This window comes from Dermacentor albipictus, chromosome 1 (genome assembly GCF_038994185.2).
Source record: "Dermacentor albipictus isolate Rhodes 1998 colony chromosome 1, USDA_Dalb.pri_finalv2, whole genome shotgun sequence".
Classification (NCBI taxonomy): Eukaryota; Metazoa; Arthropoda; class Arachnida; order Ixodida; family Ixodidae; genus Dermacentor; species Dermacentor albipictus.
Genome location: NC_091821.1, coordinates 199950414 through 199963650, shown reverse-complemented (window position 1 = coordinate 199963650; position 13237 = coordinate 199950414). Strand labels below are relative to the sequence as shown.

The following is a 13237-nucleotide window of genomic DNA, read 5'->3' as shown; positions in this document are numbered from 1 at the left end:
ATGCTACCATTCGAACCGTCGATTAATTCGGCCTCGTTCAGAAATCTGCTATCCTCCTGGTTACGCCTCAGAAAGACGCTGGTATAGGTTTCGATCCCCGGACCAGGAAGAATTTTAGTTTAACTGCGAAGCTTGCTGTGAAACCCGTACGGGTTTCTTTGTATCTTTGTGCTACTCTCCAGCCGGATGAACATTTCGTTCTCTTTCCTACAAAACAAATTGCTTGCTATTTGCTGTCACAGCTCCCCCCTCCTTCAAACTTCCCAAATAGATGTGATGCCAACTAGGCTTGCACGTTGTTCAGAGCTGCTGTCGGATTCCACCTCTAAAGCGAAGATTGTGCATGGTCGTCACTGGCTCGTCTACCTGATTCGAAACAAAGGCGCTGAGTCAGACGCGGAGGCCTCGCCGCGACGACCGAACTGCCTGCACCAACGCAGCAGCCAGGTGGTTTTGACGCGAGCGACACCCGTGGCCGCGTCGCGCGCGCGCGCAAGAGCGCCATCCAGGCAGCAGCACGCGACGCACGTCCCCCCCCCCCCCTTTCTCTCTTCCTCCTTCTCCATATAGGACTCGCTTAAGCGACGGAGCCATAAATAAGCACCATCGGGAGCACAACAAACAGGCGTGCACTGGGCCGACGGAAAGGCGAGCAGCGTGACGCAGGCACGCGCGCAACAAAACACACCTAGTAAACACATCATAATGTTCTCCTCGCGCGCGGGCCTCCCCCCGCTGAGCTCGTTCGCGAAGGGTTGCCGCTCCCTATCAAAACTAAATAAACGGTGATATTCTCAATGGAAGGCTCGCTTCCCGCTATCGCGACACCATCTCGCCGTTGCGCGGCGTTTGGAGCGCAGTGTGCCCGCGACGCGCAGTCGTCTCTCCCGGGAAGCGAGCGGCGTGCGCAAACAAAGCGCTCCCCGGGAGTCCCCCAGCCGACCCTCTTAGCTTCATCTATCAAACGAGCCGGCCACCGCCGAAATTGGGGCCTCTCGAGATGGGCCGCCGTCCCCCCGCGCAAATTAAAGGTGAACTCAGGAGCGAGCAAGCTTTTAACTCCGAGCCGGCAAGGAATTCGGAAGCCACCCTGCTCCGCCCCGGAGAGGACTCGAGCCCGGCGCAGGACCTGTCGGCAGATGTTGCCAATGTGGTGGCCCGAAAAGAGGCGCACCAAAACCAGCGCGGCTGCAGTGTGCAGACCAGCGAGGGGACGCGCGCAGGGATAATGCTGTATTTAGGCTCCCGTTTTGTCAAGTGGGAGAGCGTAGTGGCGCTCGTTCGCCCCACTCCTCCCCTCTGCCCCACCGTCCATCGAACGACCAGCGCAAGCACGTAAACTCGCCAGCGCGGGATATAGTCTGAGGGTGTCGGATCGAGATTTATACGGCACTGATGGCCCCGCTGGGTATCCGCTGCAGGCTCCGTGGACGAGGGCTTCAGCAAATGCAGTGGGTCCCCAGAGGTCCTTTCGCGAAACGGCACCGCTGCCGGTGATGCCACTATTACCTGTTCCGCGCTGTTGTTTTCTTGGCATGAACAAGGAGGTTTGTTGTAGTCCGCGATCTCCTGCTATATATATATATATATATATATATATATATATATATATATATATATATATATATATATATATATATATATAGCAGCTCCGACCGTGGACATAATTTTCTTTGTTGCTATTAATAGCAACAAAATGGGAAATTTGGCTGCATATGAGTCCACTATTCCTAATAAAAAATTAAAGCGCTTATCAAGAGAGAACTATCGAAAGAACAAATCAATAAAAGCATTTCATACTGGCTCAATCAGAAGGAAAGGAATCCTCGCTCTAACAATAAAGCCATTTACTATGAACATAGCCGAAAGCTAAAAACATGCTCATCTCATACGTAATGGAGACCGGCGTATGACCTATAATAAACATGAGCAGCGCTCAGTCATGCTTTAACAGTTAAATTCGCAGTAAAGCGCACAAAAGTCACTGATGCGAGAAGCCATCATGGCATTACATTAGAATGAAAAAAAAATGTGCTCACGAATTGTATAGCGTTATTTTTCGCTGGAAACTAATCAGATCAATGTCCACAGCAAAAGTCACGCGGTGGTTTATGAAGGCAGGGCCATGGTCCAAACATTTTCTTACCTATAAGACGTGCCTAAGACGCCAAGGCGACCCACGAAGGCCATCAGCACTTAAACACACGAAGTACCTTTAGGTGCTGGTCAAATTGTGGACATTCGACGAGGATAGAGAGAGAGAGAGGTTTATTATGGTAGAAAAGCTGAGAGGTCGGTCTGAAGCAAAGTTCTGACCCACTCAGCAGTGGGGAAGGGGCGACGAGGATGGGCTATACAGAAGCCATGGCACATGTATTATATTGAGTATAGAAAAGCTGTATTGTGGTACGCACAATACAGAGTACGCACAATACGCAGAGTATTGTGGTACGCAGACAAAGGGGGGGGGGGGGGGGTCTCTTTTCCTCCATCCTTCCCCCGTTTGCGCACATATTTTCACAATCTGCGCACAATCTTTTCCATGCGCAATATCATACATGTGCCGTATATCAAAAACCATGAAGTATGATCAGCGGACAAAATCATCGCGGACAAAGCGATGCTCCGTGAAAATAAGGCATGCTTGGTTGGTTGTATGCGGTGTTCAGAGATAATTTAATATATCTAGATTGAAAAAAGGACGGTGCCCATATATGCTGGCGTTATCGTCAGTTCTCGTTTCCCTTCGGCCTTTATAGTTGAAGCAGCGTGTAATGGCGGAAAAATGGAGCTGCACACAGGCAGAGCGATGACTACATACTAAACTCGTCTTTTCCATCAACATCTTGCGCTGTTTCATGTACACAGATCTAAAATGAACCAAAAAGCACAAATCAAAATCTCATTTCCTTTCATGGAAGAGTGGATCTTTACCACTTTCGTGGATAAATAAGACGGCGTTCCTGTGGCTTAGAAGAAAAAAAATACGAGAAGAATAATCTGGACAGTTTAGAACACCCGCCGTATAGTTGTGTACGTGCCACTTTTGACTGAAAAAGCAGGACGCAGCATACCAGGTCAGCTCTCTCTTTCACTATTCGTGCTATACCGGCATTGTGTTTTCATTCAAACCAATAATTTTTAAACATACTTCGTGAAGTTTTCGAAGCGGTTTCTTTGGCGTTTGTACGCCATAATTGCCTTTCCTTGCAACATCGTGTCATTAGAATGCTGCGGTAAACTGCGTCTGGCTCAACAACTTTCTTATGAATTTGACTCATGAAATGGGAGAAATGTGACGTCGCGGACACTCCGCACACCGACAAAACGTCAGCCAGCGGCTCCAACTTAGCAGTCAACACTGCAACTACAATACCACCGCACATGCGACTGTCGTCTTCAGTCTACGGCTTCATATAAATGCCACATCGTTGCTTCCTCTTCGAAAAAACAAGCGAGCAACGCACAATCGCATGAGTTCTTTTTAGGCACCAACAAATTTTATCGCTCGGAAAGCCAGGCGAGAAAGCCCAGCAAACGCCGTCTTCATCACCCGTGACGGTATCCTGACAGCGCATGAGTTCTTGTTAGTGAATAGTATCATATTTTTTTTAGCGTAGAGGCGACGTATTTTGCTAGTATAAAAGTAGCAAAAAACTTGACTGTCCCGATAAAGTTATCAGTACACGTTCCCATCGCTAAAAAGCTTGGTGAGAATAACGAGACCGTGTTTTGATGAGTTTACGCAGTCTAAACGCTATAGCGTGGTACTTGTTTGGGCTTTCCAGAAAGTACGTTACGACCACCCCAGACATCGGGGGAGGTGGACCACGAGGCGGCCGAGATGCAGTCTTCCCAGCCACACCGGGCCAACGCTGGCTCAGATCTCCACCAGCAGCGGCACAGCTATGGCCACTCGGCGAACCCGTACGCCCTCGGAGGCACGTCTCGGTCCCCAATCCTCAACGGCATCATGTCTCTGGCGCCACCAAACTCACTCACAGGATACACACCGGCTGCATCCTCCGACAGCCCGTCGCCAGACCTCCAGGGCCTAGAATCTCTTATGTCCAAGTCGTCGCCGAACGCCGCGGACGACTCGTCGGGCGCCGACAGCGCGCACAACAAGCCCAAGATCTGGTCGCTGGCTGACACCGCGACAAGCAAGAGTCCCCCTCCACCGCTGCCGTGCTCGGGCCAAACGCAGGGTCCTCCGGCCAGTGGTGGGCAGCCCAAGGATACTGCAGGAGGCGCCGCCAGCCACGGCTCGGTACTGGGCTGGTTTTCCGGGGGATACCACCATCGGGCCGGCGGTGGGAACACGCCCACTTCAGCAGCGGCGGCAGCTGCGGCGGCTCATTTCGCCAGTTACGGCAGCAATGGATTCAGTCCCGGAGGAGCCGCGCCACAGACGGACACGCCGCCACAGACGCCCCCCAACGCCAAGATGGGCGCCACTGGATCGTCCTCGCTTCCTTTCCACCTGGGCTCCGGCGGGTACTTCCAAGGCCAGAGCTCTGCCTCGCACCTCTACCTGGGCCAGGCGTCGGCCTCTGCGCCGCATTCGCACATGGGAGGTGAGTAGGCGCAGTGCGTTGGAACTTCACACTGTTTCACGCCAGAAGCAGCTTAATCGAGTCATTCTCCGGAATCATTGCTATGCGTTGATTCCCTTTCCGCTGATGTTATGACTTAGCCGCGTCTGCCCCTCGTCTATTTTGAATCCTTACGTAAGGTCGTATTTTTTTCTCGCCAGAAAGGTTATGCAGATGCCTGAGACATACACTGTCTGAAAGTACTAACGTGAAAATAGCTTCCACTTTACATGTATCAAGCTAAGAATAAAAGCCAATCTTACGGTCCGTCTATTCGTGAATTGCCTATACCACAAAAATTACTTGAGCCTCTATATTTAAACGGCTTCACCACGCGTGGCACCTTTCCCACTGCAATGAAGCATCACTGTGCCGCCTCTGGCTAGGGGTGGCTTTTACGAAAGCTTAACTATTCCTCATTGGAATACAGACATACTTATGTGCAACTGCTATAGCTGCGAGGAGACAGTCGAACAGGTTTCGTTCTTGTTCGAAGAAGTGCGACCTTCTTCGGAATGTGCTAAACTGACTGGGCTGTAGGCAATTTTCGCCGATTCTAGAGAAGTGGTCTCATGCGTCCCGTGAGACCACGAAAGCGACGCGGGCATTGCTGCAACTTCTGAAATACACTGGCCTCGATAGCCATAAGTTGGCGCGGTGGGTACGTCTGCGTGTGCTCACATCTGAAACTCGCTCTTTAGACCATTCGTTCTTGTTAAGGCAGACATACTTCCCTGCTAAGCATGTGTACGTTCTCTTAAACCTAACTCTATGTACATAAAAGAAGTCACCCTTCCTGATTTTTCCGCATTCGAAAATGAAACGCGAAAACCATGAAACGAAATTGTGGTGAAGCACTGCTATTTATTTTTATTTTCAGGCAATGAATTCAACCTAACCTAACCTAACCTATCCTGAAAGACAATCCCGAGGTATTGCGTTGCTTGCAGTATGAGAGCGACACCAACACGAGGGAGAAAAAAAAAAGAACGTTCTCAGTTTATTGAAAACGCTTAATGCTAGCATCTATCGTCGTTTGACAAATGAACCAATGCCAGCGGCACTGCCACGGGCAAAAGACAAAGACCGACGCCGAGACGGAATGCGTTTCTCAAAAAGAAAGAAAGCAAGCGAAACCGGAGCGAGAACCACCTAAGCAGGGCAATGAGCAGCTCGGCACAAGCAGTTCCGTTTGATGCCGCCGCAAAAGCAGCTGCGCTCGCTCGGCGCGCCGAGGTTAGAGGGGAATGGAGCGCGTGGCGTCCACCAGCCTCGGTCAAGCAGCGAGCGCGAAGGCAGGCAGCGAGAGCCGCGAAAGCATCCCCGTCGAGAAAAGCGGCCCCGATCAGACCTCCCCCAAACACCAACCGCCAGGAGGGGAGAGCCCGCGACCGCAAAACCAGCCGCGGCAAATATTTTTTAATATAAACGGGACGGCGCTCAGCGCGAGTTCCGGAGGAGAGCGAGGAGGTCCCTCCTCAATTAATGCAGATTGAATTCCGGACGGCATAAAAATTATTCCAGGACAGACGGATTGGTTTGCAGCGACACCCACCTTTTCGTCTCTGGGGCTCTTCATTTCCATCGATTGTCAGGAAAAGACCGGAAGAAATGGGGGGCCCGGCTGGGCCCGCCTCGCCTCATCAGGTTTCCCCGCGCGCCGGCGGCGCGCTTTTTGCCTTTAATCATGTCCCTAATTCGTCTCCACCTTTTCCGTGTTCCAGTTGACAAGTCGTCGTCGTCGTGCGCCGGAGGCCCCATCTACCGGGCCGCTGGGGGCTACGCGTCATCGGCACCCGCCGCCATCATGGCCGCCGCTGCCGGAAGTCCCTGCGCCGACGGAGCCTCTTCCTCTTCCCGCTCGTCGTCCTCGGAGGACGAGTTCGCGCCGCCGCAGCACTACGGCCCCGCGGCCGCGGTGCCCGGCGCCATGGCCGACGGGCTGCCCTGAGCTGTGATCGCGCTGGCACGAGCCGTGTGTGAAAGTGGACTCCGGGGGCTTCGGCCCCAAGAAGATGTCGCCCCCTTCCCTCCCCTCCGCACCCACGGGGGAGCGTCGACCTTGGCGTCGAGGACGAGCGCCGGCGCGACCACCTCCCACTGTCGTACACTTGTCCATCGCCATTCGGACGAGAGTGTCACTTTTCATACGGTGTAGATGACGGCAGTGCATCAGAATGCCGTCGGAACTGCTTTCGCCGGTGACATGTCGCTTTATCTTTCTCGGTTCGCACGGTGGTATAAATTCTCGGTTGCACTGAGACAGCATTTACACAAATAATTCAGCGCCTCCTGGCTACGGACTGATGTCTCAGGGTGGCTCGAAGGAAACAGATCGCGGTGTGTGGCAGGCAGGAAAATGACCTCAGTGATGGCCAAGGTCCTTGCCGCAGTTTCTCATAGTTTATCTTTGTCGAGAAGAAAGATAATATCCAGGGAGGGTGGTCTTATATGAAAAGCTGTGCGTGAATGCGTGATATGCAAGAAGGAAGTGTGTGCTGTCGCCGCTTATTTAAGCCAGGGGTTAAAGGTGGAATTCTTAATTAAGACATTAGGTTTGCATTGTTTTTACAGGTCGACGTAGGAGCATACAAGCACGTGTTTACTTACGTCTGCATTGGCAAGCCAGTGCTTGGGTAAAGTTGTTCATAAACAGCATTTCGCGTGTAATTTCAATTTTTAATGTTATAGAGAAGAATCCTTTAAAACAATTGAAGGTTGTTGTGCGCGTGTGTGTGTGTGTGTTTCCCTTTTTTTATTTTGAGAAACTTCCCAAGCGCCATGCTTCATGGCACAGTCACTCTCCTTTTACTGTAGTAAAGGTCGGACAATTTGCTTTTACCACGAAGGAAATGAAACGTGAATCTGCTATTCTTGTTTATTTTCAGTGTAAAGTGTTTTAGTAGCTGTGCCAATTAATTTATTTTGTGCAAGACACTAGTTCAATCAACCGTTGTTTTCCTAGCAAGGAGGAGGTGGATACATGACGTGACGACAGATATAACGCGAGAACAATACACGAAGGCTGTAATCTGTGTTGCAGGAAGTGGGCTTGTTTTTATCTTGCGAAGTTTAGTGCGAGATCTGAAGCAGACATTAGTGGCCTTCGCAAAGAAAAGAAATACCACGTTGATTCTACGTGGCAAGTGTGCTGTTTCTCATTTTCGTTGAGTGAAATTAATTGAATATTGGTTGTTTAGTGAGGAAGAGAAAGAAGGATTGACCGTAACTCCCTAGCTGGGCGCTGGCATCTGGTATGAGGGTTGTCGTGTTGAAGGGGATAGAGAGGTTTGTAACGGCTAGATATTGAACAATAGGGAATTGAATTGAATTCAGAGGGCTTTACGCCCCAAAACCACGATTTGATTTTGAGGCACGCTGTAGTGGGGGGACTCCGGATTAATTTTAACCACCAGGTGATCTTTAGCGTGCCCCCAGTGCACAGGACACAGGCGTTTTTTTGCATTTCGCCCCCATCGATATGCGGCCGCCGCGGCCCGGATTTGATACCGCGACCTCGTGCTTAGCAGCACAACGCCATAGCCGCTAAGCCACCGCGGCGGATTAAAGGATTTGGGGGAGAGAGAAGAAAACATACACTATATGAACTGTTGAAGTTACGGAGCTTATACAGTTTTATTTTGTTTCAATAAGGAGAGACATGGCAAACCCCAACATTAGTGTCGTACTAATTAAGGTATTCTTCTGTTGGCATTATTTAGCAGTTGAAAGCAAAATACGTGTAGCAGCACCTTTTTATATCTCTTATCGGAATCGCATCTTTTAACAAAGAGAGAGGAAAATTACAGAAACAGTAAATGCCCACTCTTTCCAAGCTATGCACAGCGAGACAAAATTTATGTATACCGCTGGGATAAACGCGCATGTGGCGGTGTTTAGCGACATCTACAAGTATGGCAGAAATTCTTGAACAATTATAACTTATATCTCGTGTATTCGACCAGGTTTACTGTATTCATGGAATCTCAGTACGATGTTGTGGTCGGATAATCCTGGGTGGAATTGTGTTTCTGTGGTGGTGAATCTCCTTGGGACGCACACAATACCCAAGCATACCACACAAGCAGTGTCACATCTCTTATATTGCCTGCCTCCCATGTTTATACTCTGCGTAAGGCGAAAAAAATTGAGGGTGTGCTTATTAAACGGATTTCGTTTATTTGTGTATGTGAATAGTTTCGTTTTGAAACGATAGCTAAACATGTTCAGGTCGCTAATATCCCCTGGCTAAATGACGTCCTTGAACAGATTCTGCTCGTAGTTAACATGATTGCAAAAAATGCAGAAGAAAAAAAAAACAAGAAAAGAAACACCGTATAAGCTGACAGCCTATGAAATCCTTATTGGACAACTACTAAATAGAAGCAGATACACACCTTCGTATTAGCAGCTTAATGTGTTAATTACGTTTGCAAAACGTCTGTCTAGTTTGTTTGTAGTTGCTGCAAATTCTGTGAAATGATTGCGGTCAAGGAAAGAAAGGCGATCTTAGTGGAGCTTCCCCGGTTCATATCTCATTTTAAATGGCTGGGACACAATGGTGATTTTTTTTCTTGGCGGCTACGCGATGAATCTCTGCCGTCAGGTAAATATGCGCTCTTGGGACAAAGTTTATGTAAATTGTCATGCTTTCACGCCCAAAAACACGACCCCCCCCTCTTCCCATGTATAACCTGCAGACATCAAACTGGACCCAGTGGGTCATGTTCACAACTGTATTGTTCGTTTTCGCGCTTGCGTCGGTGATGAAACTGGCGAATGCAGAGGCACGGACGACGAAGAACGGAATAAATGCTCACACGACTGCAGCCTTCGTTGCAGAGTGTACTTCGATTGTCGATTAACTTCGGCTATGTTGGTAGAGCTTGCGCAGTGTGCAATTACTCTAGAAAAATGTGATTCGAAGGTGCACTTCTCCACTGGAGAAAAGCAAAGCCCGCGATGGGTAGAGATTCTTTGTCCCCTATGTCTCTTTCTTTCTTTCTTTCTTTCTTTCTTTCTTTCTTTCTTTCTTTCTTTCTTTCTTTCTTTCTTTCTTTTTCTTTCTTTCTTTTTTTCTTTCTTTCTTTCTTTCTTTCTTTCTTCCTCGTGATATTCATAAGAACTAAGAATGATAACGCGGAAAGCACGTACAGAAAATATCTGTCTATTTTTTGTCACCAGTTCGTCCTGAGAAAATATATGATGACGCGAAATACCAAGTCCGCTTCAATGCAACAGTTCTGTTTGCTCGCTTCTGCTCCATTCTCGTCATCCCGAGCGCCGATCCACAGCGCCGTCGGCGATGATCCTGGCGGTGTAAGGGCGTTGCCACCCAAGCCTATGACGAATGGTAAAGAAAGCCGGTCTAGAATGCAAACGGACTAGAATCGTTGTGTGGTTCCGGCCCGAGTGTATGGGAGGGCGTATTTAATAAATTCTCTTTCTTCTTCTCGCGGTACAGTGTAAATACATCATGTAGCGAATCGTTAGGACAAACTATAGCGGCGGGGAGGAGGCTGTCCACCCTGTTTAGAAGGTCTGTACATTGTTTGAACTCCAGCAGAGAGAGAAAGGAGATATTTAAGTGGAAGTCTTCCATTCCCAGAGACGCGCAGGCGGTGGGCCGGAGCAATAGCGACCAGCAGCGGCGACCATGGCAAATATGTGTGGCGCGCACTCGTTTCTACGTTCTACCTTGTATACGTTCCTCTCCTCCAGTTGACATGTGTTTACTGCGTATGTATAAGTGTATTTGTACATAAGTGTGATCAAACGCGACAGTGTACGCGGCTTGTGAAGGCACCCCTCGACCCGTCGGCAAGGTCCCGCGTGCCCACCCCCTCGACAACGGGGCACGCAGGCGGCGCGTGCCCCTGCCGGTGAGCTCGTGTTGCGGTGGTGGCCGCTTTCTTGTAGATATTGTTTCGTGCTATACGACATTTGTAAATATGTGGCAGAAATGGAAATAAAACAAGACATGTGGAAAAACAAAGAAAAAAATTTTCAACTGCCCTTTCTGGGTCATTCATTCTTTGCGGACACATGGCGTCATCGCTCCCTGAAAAAAAAAAGTTCACCAACGAATGAAACGAATTTTAGCCGTGCCGCACTACGGCACCGAAAAGCGAGTGACCTATAGCATTGAGCGCTGGAGCAAGGAATACGGCGAGAAAAAAACCCGGACGAAGAAACACATCGACGGGAGGGGCACCGCACCGTATACTTCTGGAGACGACACGTCTGACCAAATCGCAAGAGTTTTATTGCGGTAAATCTTTGCATCCGGAAAAATGCAATAGACACAAGGCAGTGGGGTTACCATATTACGGCACGGCTAATGTACGGAAACGTAGCAGAGCTGTAACTTCAATTCGAGTGCCAACCTTCGGTGGGTTATGCGCCATGATATGGCGTGCGTGCTCCAGGAGGTTTTCATGAACACGTGAGGAGCCTGTGCACCCAAGAAATGACCCCAAACTACGCTTGAAAGAACTACATCTCAGCGGAACATCGCACTGCGCAAACTGCCCTTGCGATCAGGTTATGGCGTTTCGTTTGTTGCTGGTTGCGCTGTTCTACCGGCATAAATTCAGACACGAAGTCAGCATAAACAAGAATTCGTCTTCGTATTTGTCGCTTCGTGAGTGTTTACGCCATAAGTGCGCTTCCTTTCGTACGGCATGTTTTTTGTGCTGCGTCACGTGCACTGAGAGGTTTGTGAATAAAAGAAAAATTAAATTAAGTAAGAATGGTATCCACTGTGGATGTAGCCACATTAAACAAATTAAATTCTGGGGTTTTACGTGTCAGAACCACGATACGACTATAGCCACGCCGTAGCGCGGAACTGCGTTTTCATTTAGAACACGTGGCGTTCTTAGGCACGGTATACACGGGCGTTTTGGCATTGCGCCTCCATCGAAATGCGGCCGCCAGGCTCGAACCCGCGACCTCGAGCTCAGCAGTGCATTCAAACACTATATAGTCACTGGACGACCGCGATGCATGGGTTAAGCTTATGCCATATGACTGAAACATTTGCTGCATTTGTGTGCATTTTTAACAGTCGGAGAACACGGGTAGCAGGCGCCGCCTACAGGCATCGACATCTGTTTACACAAATCTCATCAGAAAGGGAACTTAATGATCCCTTCACATTGGTAGCTAATTAGGCGATGTAGGTGCTGATCGTTTCCTTCAGGGCACGCGCTTCTTTAAACATTTGAAGTTATGAGATGATTACTCTAACCAACACAAAGAAGGCAGTTGTCCTACCACCTGTTCGGAAGCAAGGCACACAAGAAAATCTCTGGAAAGTGTGTGAGGAGGTTGAAGCCTATAGCGTCTTGCATGTCTATGCGATGCATTTCTTTCTATTTCTGTTTTATTTCATTTAGTGTTATTTTTAGTTAATATACTGGATTTGACCGTTTCGACACCTCGTTGTCTTTCTTTTTCTCGTTGTTTTCTTTATATTTCTAATATTTTAGCATAGCCGGCCATTCCGTTTACTTTCACGTGACACACGATCAAGTCTTATGGCAAAGGAATTTCGAACCAGTGAGAACATAGCTGCGAAAAATGATAATTAAAGATGAGACTTTATTAGAAAATAAACATCTAGTTGCTGTGCATGAATTGGATAAAATAAGCTGAAGCTTCGATCTTCCTTAGGCCAGGCTTTTTACAAAACGCGCCGGCCGTCAAGCCAGTAGGTTGCACAGATTTCTGAATGCGTTGAAGGGATCTCCTATTTCATAAACCGCTAGACACACTTGAATACGTAGCTGCCTTCAACACTATGGCTGGTGGTAAAAAGAATCGACATAAAAGCGCTCTCACCAACACTGTCCTCAAAACTCTTTCCAATGTGTGTCTGTGCACTAAAGTGCCTAAGTGCCTCTCTCTGGACACTAAGGGCTGGGACGGCCCTTACCGTTTCCGTAACTTGGGCCTCGGCCTAGCACGTGAAGACCCTGTGGAGTGCCCAAGTGCTCTGCCCCCGCATCTGAACCCAGTGGATGTTCGCCATCTGCTGCGACTGTGTCCATGGGACACAGGCCACATGTGATAATTTTGTTGTTGGTTCTTTATTAACCGCGACTGAATGGGACGTTTGGCCTACTGAAGAGCCCGCTATCCTAAAATCGTAGCTAAATACACACACACATAAACAAAAACAAATTAGAGAACAGTATTAAAAAATTCACCGACGATTACGATACTTACTAATGTGAATTTTGAGCGCAGCTGTTTAGGTGTTTTGAAATCGCAATATATTGTGGCAAAGAATTTTATTTTGAACGACAGGGTCCTCTCGGCGCCGGTACTGAGCCTCTGCTGGGGCAGCTAGTTTAACAGCTGCAGCAAACGAACCACTTCCACCGATTGGGTGGCTCATTGTTCAGAAACAACTGGCCGACACTATTTTCTATTATGATTATATTGTCACGTAGTAGTGACAATGGAGAGCGACACAATGCCGAAACTGTGCGTTACAAATTTATTTCTTTATTGGGCGAACTTGTTCCCAGAAAAATAAGTAACACTCACGCACAATGATAGCGGCGATCAGAGTCAGCGATCGTCAGAAATCTGGGGCCGAATTCACAAGGCTGCTTGTTCGGAAGGGCTGTTTT

The 13237-nt window shown here is 48.7% G+C and overlaps 1 protein-coding gene across 1 annotated transcript in view; it reads left to right on the top strand.

Annotated features, from left to right (window-relative positions):
• LOC135903139 (iroquois-class homeodomain protein IRX-6-like) overlaps positions 1-10562 on the top strand; it is a 211886-nt gene extending 201324 nt beyond the window's left edge. Inside the window, exons 6-7 of the mRNA XM_065433537.2 lie at positions 3789-4577; positions 6320-10562. Coding sequence (XP_065289609.1) covers positions 3789-4577; positions 6320-6546 — 1016 coding nt within the window. The 3' untranslated portion in view covers positions 6547-10562. The remainder of the gene's footprint in view (positions 1-3788; positions 4578-6319) is intronic.
• The last annotated feature ends 2675 nt before the right edge of the window (positions 10563-13237 follow it).